Here is a 15,719-nt window from a genome sequence, read left to right on the forward strand (position 1 = left end):
AACGTTGATGATGTTTAAAATATAACAGAAAGTTTCTTTTGATCTGGCATCTGGTTTCATTTTTATCTGCGCTCTATTGTAGACGATGCAGAAGCAGCTTTGGTGTGGGTGTATTTCTCTTTCAGTTTAGTGACACCCCTGCCCGATGCAAACACATCAAAACGTTCCTAGAAGAGTCTAAAAGGTGCGATTAAGCTCTCGTTTCAGTATGGGTTCCTCACCTTGTAGTGCCTGAGTGTATTTAGCTTCGTCACCTCCCCAATCACCTCAGAGCCTGCACCAACCTCCACAAGAGGAAGAAATGATCCATCCTTCTCGTATTCTGGTAGAATAGAAACATGTTTTTGTATATTTAATAATTAGTTAGCTGATGTGTTTTTCAGAACCAACTGTTTGTTTTTTCAGGATTCAACACTTTCCTGCCAAGGCTCACTGCCAGGTGGAAACCTTTACCACAAAGGTTTTTAGTGTTTTTATAGAAAAGACAGATTATTTCGTGGAAAGTTAATGAAAAAACGGTTTTATTTCAGTACTGTAGCAAACTTTTATCAGCAGGTCCAGCGATGACTGCAGATCATTTTCCGAGACAGAATCCAGAGATTAAGACGAGCAGTAGGCTGTTCCACCACTGGTAACCTGGTTATTGTTTCCAGTGCTTCCAGAAGCATTCAGGCATCCAGATAAAAACAATCTGGATGCCTGAATGCTTTATCTCCACAACTTGCTCACTTTATATGGCTTCCACAAGTTTACTTAAAAAATGGCCTTAACTGTGTTGTACCTGAAACATTGCAGGTAGCAGATGCTTCTTTTCAATCAGGTCATTTTCCACAGGCTCTAAAACTGCTGTGATCAAACCTCTTTTAAAGAAGCCAAATCTGGATGCCTCAATCAATCTTAGCAAAGCTCATGGAAAAGGCAATTTATCAACAAGTTTACCCCCTATCTATTCAAAAATATAATCTCTGCAGTGTTTTCCTGTCAGGTTTTTAGGCCACACCACAGCACAGAGACTGCCCTGGTCAAGGGTTTAATGAAACACATTATATCTTCACAGTGATACCTCTGTTTTAATTTTCATCAGTCTCAGGGCTGCGTTTGACACACTTGATCATAACATTCTTGTAAGAGCCACAAGAGTGAAATGAGCACATTTATATAATTCAAGCACCGTTTTTTGCCACATATTTAATCCTGATTGACAGGTTGTAGGTGGGCAAGATTGTCCGATGCTGTGCTAAACTGGTTCAGATCTTATTTTAGAAATGGGAACCAGTTTGTGTCATTAGGTTATTTTAAATCAAAGCTAAGAAAGATCACATTTGGGGCACCTCAAGGCGCCACTCATAGACTGCTTTTACTCAACATCTAGATGAGGCCACTACCTCAAATTATGGAGTATTATAACATCTCCTAGAAAATCTATGCTAATGAGATACAGCTCTTCTATTTGTGACATAACTTGGACCATAGGCCGCTCCAGTGACTGGATTAGTGTGTCTAAAATATTAGAAATCAACACTGAACTAGACTCCATGAGGGTAAATACCACAGAGCACGCAGCAAACCTAGGTGTCATCATGAACTCAGACCTGAAGTTTAAAGACAAAATAAACTCTGTCAACACAACGGCCTATTGCCACCTTAAAACACTGACATTAAAAAGGTGACACTGAGAAACTCGTGAATGCTTCTATTTTCTTGGGCCAGGATACATCTCAGAGTTGCTGGTCAGAAATGAACCATGTAGAGCACTCAGTTTATCAGAGACCTTCACAGAAAGAGGACTAAACAAAGGGAGGCAACATGTTTAGTTTCTTGACCCCTTGGCTCAGGAATCAACTGCCTGAAGACCTGAGATGTGCAGAAAAACTGAGACACTGAGGATATGCGAGTTTCACTTACCAATGCAAAGATCTCTGATAAGGGTGTTGTAGGGGAAACCAAACTTGGTCTTGAAGGTGTTGAGGATTTTCTCTTTGAGCTGCTCCACGGTGTCACAGTTGAGGGCGTCCACCTCCAGAGGCTCGCTAACCTCTCCATCACTGCCCACTGCAAACAGCACCTTCAGCTTCTGAAGACGAGACCAAAAAAGCGTTTTTCTTTTTGGATTATTCTTCAGATTAGTTTAAAAGACAGATAAAGCACAAACTAGATACTGTGATGCAAACAAAATTGGTGCAATATTTTAAAGTAGCAATCTGGTGGTTGTGCGTTTGATGCCGTGGTACTGTGCTCCTGATGAGGGCAGAGACGACCACCTCGAACCACCTAAGAAACCTTAAACCAAACACTATTTCAAGCCCTCACCCATTGGGAACCTGACGGTTTGATATGTGATATTTTTTGGGGGATAATATTTTAATTTATATATTAATTTGTTTCAATTAATTTGTATTCTTTTTTAAACATTTAAATGATTCTATATAAGAGACCTAGAAAAAGTTTTAGTCAGTTGTGCATAGGCATTAAAAAGGGTTCTTTACGCTTTGTGGGTTGTTGGATGATATAACTCAAGACCAAAACATGGAAGTGGTTTTTTAGATTAGATTGTAACTTATTATCGTGCTTGGAGTTCAATAAGAGTAGCAACAGGCAGAAATACAACACAGGAGGCAAAATTTAAAGGAAGTCACCCAATGCACTGTTGTAATAATGAATAATTATGTAAAAGAAATTGAAAGAATATTCAGTTAATGTGGGTTTAAATACAAATATTGGTAATGGCTGGTCATGAATTAGTACACATGTTGCTAAAAACAAATAGTGATGAAAATAAACTCAGAAATAACACATATAAAACCAGGTGAAAACTAATATTTTATGCACAAATTTCACAGTAAAAGCATCTACAGAAAGGTTCATACATGTGCCTGAATACATGTTCCTATCAATCAACTGTTTTAACTACTTTAATGTTCGTACATTGTACAGGTCCTTCTCAAAATATTAGCATATTGTGATAAAGTTCATTATTTTCCACAATGTCATGATGAAAATTTAACATTCATATATTTTAGATTCATTGCACACTAACTGAAATATTTCAGGTCTTTTATTGTCTTAATACGGATGATTTTGGCATACAGCTCATGAAAACCCAAAATTCCTATCTCACAAAATTAGCATATTTCATCCGACCAATAAAAGAAAAGTGTTTTTAATACAAAAAACGTCAACCTTCAAATAATCATGTACAGTTATGCACTCAATACTTGGTCAGGAATCCTTTTGCAGAAATGACTGCTTCAATGCGGCGTGGCATGGAGGCAATCAGCCTGTGGCACTGCTGAGGTCTTATGGAGGCCCAGGATGCTTCGATAGCGGCCTTTAGCTCATCCAGAGTGTTAGGTCTTGAGTCTCTCAACGTTCTCTTCACAATATCCCACAGATTCTCTATGGGGTTCAGGTCAGGAGAGTTGGCAGGCCAATTGAGCACAGTGATACCATGGTCAGTAAACCATTTACCAGTGGTTTTGGCACTGTGAGCAGGTGCCAGGTCGTGCTGAAAAATGAAATCTTCATCTCCATAAAGCTTTTCAGCAGATGGAAGCATGAAGTGCTCCAAAATCTCCTGATAGCTAGCTGCATTGACCCTGCCCTTGATAAAACACAGTGGACCAACACCAGCAGCTGACACGGCACCCCAGACCATCACTGACTGTGGGTACTTGACACTGGACTTTTGGCATTTCCTTCTCCCCAGTCTTCCTCCAGACTCTGGCACCTTGATTTCCGAATGACATGCAGAATTTGCTTTCATCCGAAAAAAGTACTTTGGACCACTGAGCAACAGTCCAGTGCTGCTTCTCTGTAGCCCAGGTCAGGCGCTTCTGCCGCTGTTTCTGGTTCAAAAGTGGCTTGACCTGGGGAATGCGGCACCTGTAGCCCATTTCCTGCACGGTGGCTCTGGATGTTTCTACTCCAGACTCAGTCCACTGCTTCCGCAGGTCCCCCAAGGTCTGGAATCGGCCCTTCTCCACAATCTTCCTCAGGGTCCGGTCACCTCTTCTCGTTGTGCAGCGTTTTCTGCCACACTTTTTCCTTCCCACAGACTTCCCACTGAGGTGCCTTGATACAGCACTCTGGGAACAGCCTATTCGTTCAGAAATTTCTTTCTGTGTCTTACCCTCTTGCTTGAGGGTGTCAATAGTGGCCTTCTGGACAGCAGTCAGGTCGGCAGTCTTACCCATGATTGGGGTTTTGAGTGATGAACCAGGTTGGGAGTTTTAAAGGCCTCAGGAATCTTTTGCAGGTGTTTAGAGTTAACTCGTTGATTCAGATGATTAGGTTCATAGCTCGTTTAGAGACCCTTTTAATGATATGCTAATTTTGTGAGATAGGAATTTTGGGTTTTCATGAGCTGTATGCCAAAATCATCCGTATTAAGACAATAAAAGACCTGAAATATTTCAGTTAGTGTGCAATGAATCTAAAATATATGAATGTTAAATTTTCATCATGACATTATGGAAAATAATGAACTTTATCACAATGTGCTAATATTTTGAGAAGGACCTGTATTTAGTTCACTAAAAGCTGTCTATGAATGATATGCTGGAACCTGTGTTACTGCTTTTACTGACGTTGACATAAAAACCCGTTGGTACTCTATGTTATGCTGTTTGTTTCTATTTGTTTTCTATTAATTCAATACTTTGTCTCAGTTTCTCTAAAAAATGGCTTTGTCCAAATCTTCATCTTAAAGAGGCAGAGCTGTGAAAATGTATTCTCCTTCTTACAAATTTCTTCTGTTTTTGCTTTTTTGTCCCATCTCAGGTGTTTCAGATTGAAAAACACATTTTTTATCAGTCAAAGCTAACCTGAATAAAAACAAAATGCACTTTTCAAATGATGACTTAATTTATCAAAGGGGCGAAAAAAAAATATCCAAACCAACCTGGGCATGTGGGAAAATATAATCATGAATTCAATCATAATCTTTTTTGGAGAGTTGCAGTAAATTTCACAAGCCCCACCCATGCCTGATTATTACTTATTAATAACAGCAGGCAGTAAGCTAAAAGATCTCAAAAAATGACACACCATGCGGTGATCTAAATAAATTCAAGAACAGATGAGAAACAAACTCATTGACATCTATCAGTCTGTAAAAGGTTAAAAAGCTGTTTCTAAAAGTACATCAGCAGGCGCCCATCAAAATATGCCTCTACTGTTTTCTAACCAACAACCCCAACAGGCAGCAGTGATCCTGTTGTACTCGGGAATGTGGATGCATCTGATACAACTGTTATCTGGAGGTCCAGTAATCTGTTCTGATTTTAAACATTTTAACACAGCATGTCTAATGTTTGTTAAAGGGACCAATTAACGCCTGTTAATTGTCAAGATACACCCGACGACTCATCCAGGAGGTCGCAGTAGAATCCAGAACAACATCCAAAGCACTGCAGGCCTCACTTGCATCAGTTAAGGTCAGAGTTCATGATTCAAGAAAAAAAAGAGACTGGGCAAAAATGGCTTCCAATAGAGAGTTTTAAAGACAAAACCACTTCTGAAAAAAATTCAAAGGTTCATCCCACATTTGCCAAAAAATGTCTCAAAGGTAAGACAAAAGTGAAACCTTGTGAAAGGTGTCCTTCCTGTTCCATCTGGTGAAAAACTAATTCAGAAAAGAAGATCAAACAGAAAGTAAAACATTGTGGTGATAGTGTAATCTGGGGCTGCCTTTGTGGCCTAGGTGACTTGCCATAATTGTTCCAACCACGAATTCTGGTCTGTAGGAGAAAATCCAGGAGAATATCTGGCTATGAGTTTGTGACCCTAAGCTCAAGCAAATAGGGTCATGCAGCTTCACAATGATCCAATGCACACCTTCAAGATCATGTCCAAATGGTAAAAAAAACACACCAAATAAAGATATTAGAGTGTCCTAGTTGAGGTCTGAACAGGACCTTAAACAGGCCGACTCATAGTTCAGTTTATGTGGTCAGGTTTTAAAAAAAAATGTTTCATGATCTAATAATGTTCTTGACCAGGTCTCTCTTGAAAAAAAAAACAGATTTTTAATCTCAATGAGATCTACCTGATTAAATAAAAAATATAATGAAACACATGCAAGTGTGACAAAATAGCTAGAACAGAAGAAATCTGTAAGGAGTTAAGCACTTTTCATGTAGTCTGAGATCCACCTCAAGAGCGCTCGGCATCATCTGGAAAAAATTATTCAACTTTTTTAATGATAATAGTACATTTATCTCAGTCATTTCATTGTTTTACAGACATCTCCTCTGGGCTGTAGGGGTGTGGATTAACAGCTGAGTGTAATTTGAAAAGAATTTCACAAAAGAACGATGAAGAGAAGAACATAAGTTTGTCATATTTACTTTAATTTTCCAGGTTGCTAGCGCTTGTTGTTATGACTATGAGAGCCTAAAACTGTCCTTGACTGTTCCCAGACGCTACATGTAGCTAATGCTTCTAATCTGAAACGCTATATTCAGCCAACCCTTTTACAGCTCATATGTGGTTGAGGTGACATTTCTTGCATCAGCACTACTTGTATTTTTAGGTCCAATCTAATTTCTCTCAGACTAATGAGCTGCTCTAACTAAGCTCACATTTACTCTGAGTGTCAAATGATAAACCGCTAAACAGCACTATTTCCTAACACCTAATCCAGTTTATTTACTGCAATCAGTTTACAGAACTCTGAGTCCTATTTTCTGTTTTATTGTCTGAAAAAAGCACATGCTTACAGCCAGCAGACTGCACAATGTATTACACTTAATGAATCTAAAAACAAATCAGGAAATATATATATTTTTAATAAGAAAGCTGATAAATGGAAATATTCTTAAACCTGTTGTGTTAGGCATGTTCGAAGAGGCCATGTGACACAGGGGAAAGGAAGTAAAGCGCTATCAGCTCATGTGTGCTAATAAATTCGTTCTTCATTCCACTAATGCAATCACTTCAGTGTTCACACTAAAACTTTAATGGCTTTACAACATTAAAAATGAACAGCTGGTGTTCGACAACAGTAGAGTGAGTGTATTCGAAAACATTTTGTTATTAGTTTTGGATTGATACTCTCTGCAGTTCTGATTTGGCCAAACAAGAGAAAAAAAAACAGAACAGAGAATTAGGAAGCTTCATTTTGTGGAAGTACAACTCACTGAAGCTGTTATGCAGAGTACCATGCAGAGTTTGGCCAGAATCCTACTCATGTGAAGTAAGTGGCCATCTATTCATGAAAGAATCACTGTGTGTGTGTGTGTGTGTGTACCACAGGGCTGAAGTCCTGCGCCTGCCACAGCAGCCAGTCCTCGCTGAGTGTGTACAGAGCTTTCTCTGTAACAGAGTCCACCGGTCCTTTGGAGATCTGCTGTGTGAGCGCGCTCACCAGCAGGTACAGATGTTGCCCAACACTTTCCTGCGCGACATCAGAGACAAAAAGCAGATCAGCAGGCTTCTACACACATCAAGTTTGTGTAGAAGCTTCAAGCTGTTCTCTTTTGTTGCACATGCTCATTGCGGTTTAGGCTGGCCAGAAAAGCACCAGGTTTGGAATATGTGCAGCTGAAATTAGAAGCCCACTCAGAGACATGTCAATAAATACATCCACAGCTGTGCAAAAAGTATTTATCTGTTTTTGCTTGTTTTTACACTTATTGATCTGAAATATTGCAGATCAGCAAACAAATTTTATGTCAGACAAAGATGAGCAGAGTAAATATAAAAAGCTGTTTTCAAATTATTATTTCTTTTACTAAGACACAAAAGGCTAAGTGTACTAACTGGCTCTGTGTGAAAAAGGACTTGCCCCCTATGCTTAATATCCACCTGTGCCACCCTGAGCCCTGATGCTAACTGGCAATGAGTTTTTGCGTCATTGTGGAGGAATTTCAGCCCACTTTTCTTTGCAGAACTGTTTTACTTCAGCCACACTGGAGGGTTTTTAAGCATTACCTTGTCAGTGTACAGATAATTAAATCATTATTCTGTAACAAAATGTGAAATCTGTAAGAGGAGACAGCTGTTTTTACAGCCCTGTATATCAGATACTACACAGTTTTCAAAAAATATTTGAACACAGAAACAAAAGACACTGAACTGTGTACTAATTTTGTGTCACCTCTTTTACCAGAAACTGTCCATAACCATAGTAACACTTCCTTAAATGAAGGCAGGAAATGGGTTTTCAAAATGTTTCAAGCTATCCTTCAATATAAAAAAAGAACTCAATTAGTGTCTCAGTATTTGTTTTGCCACACTTGCAAAATCTCTGATGCACAACAGGATTTCTGTTGAAAACTGTGTGCATTGTTTTTATGCATAAAAAGACTAAGAAAGATATTTTTGGTGTCTGCACTGATCAGCACCAAACAACAGAAACCATTAGACGTGCGTATTAAAACCCCCAGATGAAATCACATAGGTCACTCCACTTTGATCAGAACTGCTGCACTGGCTCACGTACTCTGAGAAACCACTGTCGTTTTATTTTTCTTATCCCAGAATCTAGAAATACAACTGAAACCGTCATCGAAAGTTATTATTTTAAGCCTGCACAGCACACAAAGAAGCTGCTCTAATACTGGATGTCATCCTCACAGAGTGGCTTCGTAGACACACTGTCCATGTGCTTGACTGTTCTGTCTGTAGCCCAGATCTGTTTTGTGTTGAAAATATTTGGTGCATCATAAAGAGGAGAAACAACCATGACTATTGATTTACTGAGCAACTGAAATTTTTATGTCCACAAGAGTGGAAACAGATTCATCACAGAAAAATGTTCTAAAGATCTAAAATAATTACAAATTATGCAAAGGTTTTCTCCAACAATGGTAAATGTATATGTTTTATAACTTCTAGGATTGGATTGTTGGCAACAAGACCTGGATTTCTTTTTATTCCTAAAAGTCGACGAGTGAAAAAAAGTAAATGGACTTTGCAAACAAATAATGAACTGAAATCTGCCTTTTTCTGAAAATGGGGTTTAACTCTTACTAAAATGAGACAGATTAAAACAAAATATTAGTCAGGATTTCCTTTGTGTGAGGTCTTGAGACTGTGTTCAGAAACCAAACCAATTAACAAATATGGTAATTGGATATTAGATCTTTATGCTATATTATATAACTAAACAGTATAAACAGATAGACATTTTTTTTTCTATGTTTTTATTATTATTTTACCCATTTAATTATCTCACATATAATGCTTGTGTACACATCTGATAATCAGGGTCACAAGACTTACACAAACATGTATTTGTAACTTCAAGACTGAATTGTTGTAATTCTTTCTTATGAAGAAATCCCAAGCATGTTTTCTTAGTGTGTCTGCTCTATCTTCTGAAACCCCCAGTCGGACGTGGCAGATGGTCGCTCACACCGAACCAGGTTCTGCTGGAGGTCTCTTCCTGTTAAGGAGAAGCTCTCCTTCCACATGCATGCTCAGCATGAGGGACTGTTGCAAAGTTAACCACTTGATGTAATCATCGAATGTTACCACATGTCAGGGGGAGGGTTTGCAGCAAAGTCAGTAACTCGATGCAGTTCACTGGGTTCCCATAAATAGAAGACTTCGTAACAAGTGTTGTACAAACTGAACTGTACTGTATTGGTTTATAACTAAGTTTGTATTAAATCTAGGTAATAGAAACAGAAACTAACCAAACTATATATTTCTGTAGGAAAACTGAATCTGCTTTTTTCAATGCCATTTGTGAATTGGTACAAACTGAATTGAACTGAAACTGAATTAATAAGGTGCTGCTTTAGGACTTTGAGCAAGTATTAAGCAATCTGGTTATTATGGCCTTATACTGTGTGTCTGTGCAGGAATGATGCCTAATTGTAGCAGCTCAGCTTTTAATAGTTTTTATTTTGAAATTTCTGCAGGATTAATTAGTCAAGCTTTGTAAATCTATAGAACACATTATATACCAGCCTTATATGGGAACATAACATATGCAAGTCACTGCCTGAAGTTTTCTTTAGGGTATATTGGGGCAACAGACCCGCAGGAAGCCGTAGAGGCAGACTGACACCCAGTTCGTCAGCAGCTTCTCCACCGTAGACTCTGTCCGTCTTAGCAGCAGTTTGGGCTGAGTGTTACTGTTCCGCTGCATCAGATCCTTCAGCAGAACCTCCATCACCTCCGTCAGGTACGACAGGTTGCTGTGAAGGGCCACAGTGATCAGAGATGCAAGTGAACACCTGAAAAAGAAAAATGTCAACCAGGGTTGTGAAAAAGAACAGAATTTAACCATAAAACTAAACAAGGGATACATTTTATTTCTTTATGTCATTCATCAGAATAAACCTACTTGTCTTTGATGGTGAAGCTTTTCTGCTCCTCTAAAGTGTGCACCATGGTGATGAGAAAGAGCTGGTCCTGGATCAGCTTGGAGAAAGTCTGGCAACGCTCATCAAGCTGAAGATTCTCCGTATCCTGATCCCAGATCAGACAGCAACAAACATCACTGACTGTGTCTGAGACCGTTCAAAAAGCAACACATGACAGCTGCTATCAAGCTTACCTGACCAATGTCTTTGATACACAGCTTAATTAACAATTCACTCTGGAAAACAAAAGATAACTCTGCTATTATATTTTCCTGAGCATCTTTCTGATTTGGAGTACAGCACGTGTTTCTTTCCAGCTTCCTCCTACCTCAGGAAAGAAGATTCTGGACGCAAAGTGCTTGTAGTCTAGGAAAGGAATCGCTCCGACGTTTTCCATCAGATCAGCTTTCTCTGTCTGTAAATCTATAAAGCCTGTGAATGAAACCCACAGAGAAGCAGCTTTATGGATCGAAAACAACACAAACAATTTACAAGACAGTGGACATTTCTCCTTCTGAGTCGACATGCAGACGCATAAATGCAACAATCAGTTTGCACATCACAAAAAAGAGGTAGTAGAAATGTCTCAGAGTGTGTTGATACTATAACTTCATGACTGATCCCAGACCCTCTGAAGGCCCAGTGCAGAAAAAGGCTTCTATTTCCCTCAGGATTAACTTGTGCAACACTTTTAACTTGTAAAAACAGAACCAGTGCGAGACATGTTTGATCACAAAAAAGGAACTCCCTATGTGTGAGACGCCCAATGAGGTGGAAAGTATAAAGTGAAGTGGTTAAAAAAGGACAAGGTGTGAGAATGTTTGATGGTAAATTCTGATTCAGATTCTCTGTTTCTGCCAAGTGGTAGCATGCCACAGAGAACACCGTGACAACAGCTCCTGGGAGAAATCTTTGTTTACTACAACATTTATAAAGTTAAAACGCTTCAGTCTTCAGCTCCTTCTCCAGATTCTCAATCAGACACAATTCAGTACTCTAATAAGGCCTCTTCAAACATGTTGGTTAAATCAAAAGATTATTTTCAACTTAAATCCGTCTGGTGTATGAATAATTTTAATTTCATGTACCTGGGTTTAGGATGTATTAAGGACCAGATTCATTTATATTAAGCCCTGCGGTATGCAGCAGGTATTAGAGAATAAAAAGCTGATTTGTACACGTTGTACTAACACAGTTTATTGGGGATTTGCTCTTAGTTTTATCCATCCTTGGAACAGCCTAATGATAGATTATGAGAAGGTGGGACCCACCTTGTCTAATGTCATTCCTAATGTCGAGCTCCAGGTCTTCCATTAACCTGTTCATCTTAATAGTGAGCTGCTTCTGTTGTCTTCGGTAGAAAACAAGCACCGCTGAAAAGAAATGAACATATCATCAGAAACGATCCATTTGTAGAAATGTGTCCTGCTTTTATTATTGGTGCAGGTAGAGACCTACAACATGGTGCACTTACCAATAATGATGATGGGAATCAGGAGAATGACAAGTAGAATTAAAACGGATAGTGAAGATGACTTGTTCAGTGTTACAGACGTACCTCCGTAACTGACCTGTAACAGACAGTAACCACAATAGTGAGTAGGACAAAAAGGTGCTACATCTTTAGATGGGTTTGATGCTGCCACTAATTTAAAACACAATGTCATCAAACCAAAACTCTTTCTAAAACATCCTTCACATAAAACATAAAGAGCTGTCTTGAGCTATAAGACAGATATGGGAAACATGTTGTATGAATACTACAGAGATATACTTACAACATAATGGTTTTGGGTTTGGTTCTGGGAGAATCTGATCTGGTGTTTTTGTAGGTTTCAAATGACAATTTTATCCAAGAAAAAAAAGCTCCCCTTTAACAGGAAGAAAGCTCCAGCAGAACCATCTGGCTCAATGTGAGCAACCATCTGCCTTGACCAACTTAGCATACTTAATTCAGCTTTAAGTGCAAACTTTGACTACGCCACTCCAAATCTTTCATATTGTTTTTTCTGAGACCATTAGAGGAGGACGTGCTGGTGAGCTCTGGATCATTGTCCTGCTGTGTAACCCGGATGCACATGAGCTCATTATCACAAAATGATTGACAGACTTTCTCCTTTGGGATTTCCTGCTAGAGAGTAAAATTCATAGTTCAATCATGTTTTCAGGTCCTGATGTAGCAAACCTGATCCAGACCATCAGTCTACAACCAACATGTTTGACTCCAGGTAGGGTGTTCTTTCTCTAGAAAGCTTCGTTTGTCAGATGTAATGGGAAGTAGATATCTGGAAAAGTTCAACTTTTGTCGCATCAGTCCACAGAATATTTTTAGTCTTGTTCTTTTTGGTCAGCAGTGGCTTTGGACTTAGAACCCTCCCTGGGATGTCTAGTCTCTTCTTATTTTTGAATCATGAAAACTGACCTTAGCTGAGGTCTGCAGAGCTTTAGATGTTGTTCTGGGTTCTACTGTGACCTCCTGACTGACAGATTGATGTGCTGCCTTTTATGATCTCTAATCCTTGATTATACAGATCAGTTAGTATGGGTGGGGTTAGTAAAACTGCACTCTGTGATATATCCCCTTTAATTCATGATTTAACAAAGATGGACAGGGGTTGGGGAGAGGTCTTTTTCACCCAGTTTTAAAACATCATGTTGTATTTCCTCAGGTTATCTGTCTGATTGTCTGATGTAGGTTTTGTTTCATACAAAATAAAAGTTAATTTAGTTTCTTTATGTGCTTCCATCTACCTGTTCAGTCATGTGTTTGGGTTCTTCTTAACCAAGTAATGTGAAAAACTGATAGTGGGGGCATAATTATTGAACTTCAGGTTGTTAACCTTGGTGTAGTATGACTTTAGGATGTACCTTAACTTCTTCAAAGTCCGCGTTATGCAATCCCTCGATCTCACAGATAAACGTTTCTGTCTTGTTGCTGATTTCTTTGGATTTTATGATGCAGGGATATTCCTTTTCATTCTGAATGCCAACAACTTTCAACTCAGCTGTTTTCATCTCCAGGTTATCTACCTTTTTCTGAAATAACAAAAAACAGTTTCACCTTTTAATAACCTGATATCTACATGTTTGTGTGAACAACAGAAACAGCCTTACTTGAACAACGATGCGGACATCCTCTCCTTCCCTCACGGCTGTGAAGCTGGTAAACTCTGGGTCAGGATAGTAAGCTATTTCTGTACGGCAGGTTAACGTTTGATTGGCTACTTTTAGAAACACGACGCTGCTGGAAAAATCTGTGTTTTTGGCTGCAGGTGTTTCATAGATGAGATTCTGCAACAAATAAAAACATATGCCATGTTAAGCAGCAAAGATTTACTGCAGTTATTGTGACACTCTATGAGCTTTCTGTATCACTGTATCTATCGCCACCAAACATTGTTGTCCTTTAGGTAGCATGGTGACGTTCACTGTATGCTAATATGTTGCTGTCTGCAGAGTTACCTGAGAGCTGCGGTTCCTGGGAAGTATGACTTCCTGTGGGGCGTTGATGTGTGTGACACTGTCCACCAAATCCAGGTGTGTCCCAATAAGAGTGACCTTCCTCTTCCCACTACAGGACACAGAGGAGCAGTAGGAGGAGACGACAAAGAGAGAGACTTTTCCTAACTTGTTTTTTGAAATCATACCAAATATGGTTCTTCCTAATGTAGTCTATAGTGCTGTGAAAGTATTTGTCCCCTTACAAATGTGTTCTCTTCCTGCTTTTTTCACATCTAAGTGTTTTAAGGTTTTTAAACTAATTTTCATAACATCAAAGATGACCTGAGTGAAATCAAAATGCATTTTATGGATAATGAATTTATTTATAAAGGGAAGAAAAACTATCCAATCCAACCCGTTCATATGTGAACCAGTAACTACAATCTAAACCTAATAACTGGTTGAGAAACAACTAAAGTCAAGCGTTTATAACTAAAAATTAGTCTTTCACATCGCCAGCGAGAAATCCTTCCCTTCGGCTCTTTGCTCAATTTTTTTAATTCAGCTGCATTGGAGGATTTCTGAGCATGAACAGCATGTTTAAAGCCAAACCACTGTATCTTAGTCAGATTTAGGTCCAGACTTTGAATAGGCCACTACAGAAACGTTTTGGTTCATTTTTTGAGCCCTTCAGGTGTGGCCTTGCTTGTGTCCTTCACTGCCCTGTTGTATAACCTACTGCCCTTGCATTCTCCTTCAGGATTGTCTGGTAGGAGGCAGAACTCGCCAGGTTCTAAAGCAGCAAGGCAAGCCCCAAACCATCACACCAAGTTTGATTATCTATGATTTTTTTTTTTTTTTACTGAAAAGCTGTGATCAGGACACAATGTGCTGTTTTTGTTTAGATCTTTTAGTCAGTTTTATGTTGTCGGATGGGTTCTATTTATTTTTTTATAATGCCGCACCTAAGGCAGTATTTAGCTCTGCATGTGGCTTGTAAAAATTCTACTTAGAAACAGAAGAGCTGAGGCAACAAATAGCCAGTTCTAAATGCAGCAGCCCTATTAGACTAGGCAATTTATTGCATGTCTTCCTCTTCTTCTCTTGTCCCTGTTTCCTGCCTGACAACTGTCAAATAAAGGCAAATGGTGCCACACATTCAGCAAAAAAAAAGTTTCCTCTTCTTGATTAACATTTCAAACAATAAATAGCTGAGAAAAAGTTTTTCACCTTTCAGGTTTATAAAATCTGTAGTGGATTATATTACTAGATATTGAATGACAGTAACCAGGATGAGAGAAACAGTCATAACTGTCTTGTCTATTGAGAAGAAAAGTACCACTGCTGATTCTAGTATTAGTATTTTGTCTGTATTTAAACTAAAGCACCTCATTATGTTCCTGAAACAGCACAGTAATAGTAAAACATTCAAAGTCATTGCATTTAAAAGGGAAGTCATGTCACAGTGAAAATGGGTTGTTCAGGAAGTGTTTGCCCTTCCTCAGCAGATCACTCTGTTTTTACATGTAATGGTTACTGAGCTGTTTGCCTGAACACATTTTTGTATAATTATGCCGTTAGTTGGGGTCCAACCAAAAAGTGGGTTTACATTTTTTATGAAAAATTACATTATTATGTAAGATTGCAAAATAGCAAAGGTTTGAGAAGTGGACAATGCGTTAATAAAATCAAACAGGATAGGTGTGAGCTATTGTCTTAAAGGAAAAACTGTGGCCTAAAAACCCTGAATCAAGGAAAACAGTTACGCTCATTTAATTTCAGATCAAGAAGCAGGGTTGAAGAGTTTGCAATATGAATAGAGAGAAGCCCACAGACTTGATCTTCACAGCCATTACTTAGAACCTTTTCATCATGTCAATACTTTAATGTTTATTAGGTCAAACATCTAAACAGCAATGAGGCAAACACATTTATAGATATACTGTATAGGTGCAGAGAGAG

At 38.8% G+C, this 15,719-nt stretch overlaps 1 protein-coding gene across 1 annotated transcript in view; it reads right to left on the bottom strand.

The window, feature by feature from the left end:
* The window catches only part of plxnc1 (plexin C1), a 56,914-nt gene that overhangs the window by 6,731 nt on the left and 34,464 nt on the right, over nucleotides 1-15,719 (bottom strand). Inside the window, exons 12-23 of the mRNA XM_047389559.1 lie at nucleotides 13,779-13,887; nucleotides 13,431-13,607; nucleotides 13,185-13,352; nucleotides 11,791-11,887; nucleotides 11,588-11,689; nucleotides 10,645-10,748; nucleotides 10,511-10,552; nucleotides 10,298-10,422; nucleotides 9,989-10,187; nucleotides 7,250-7,396; nucleotides 1,906-2,074; nucleotides 222-322 (exon numbers count right to left, since the gene is read on the bottom strand). Coding sequence (XP_047245515.1) covers nucleotides 222-322; nucleotides 1,906-2,074; nucleotides 7,250-7,396; nucleotides 9,989-10,187; nucleotides 10,298-10,422; nucleotides 10,511-10,552; nucleotides 10,645-10,748; nucleotides 11,588-11,689; nucleotides 11,791-11,887; nucleotides 13,185-13,352; nucleotides 13,431-13,607; nucleotides 13,779-13,887 — 1,540 coding nt within the window. The remainder of the gene's footprint in view (nucleotides 1-221; nucleotides 323-1,905; nucleotides 2,075-7,249; nucleotides 7,397-9,988; nucleotides 10,188-10,297; nucleotides 10,423-10,510; nucleotides 10,553-10,644; nucleotides 10,749-11,587; nucleotides 11,690-11,790; nucleotides 11,888-13,184; nucleotides 13,353-13,430; nucleotides 13,608-13,778; nucleotides 13,888-15,719) is intronic.

The sequence above is a fragment of the Girardinichthys multiradiatus genome, chromosome 17, assembly GCF_021462225.1.
Source record: "Girardinichthys multiradiatus isolate DD_20200921_A chromosome 17, DD_fGirMul_XY1, whole genome shotgun sequence".
NCBI lineage: Eukaryota > Metazoa > Chordata > Actinopteri > Cyprinodontiformes > Goodeidae > Girardinichthys > Girardinichthys multiradiatus.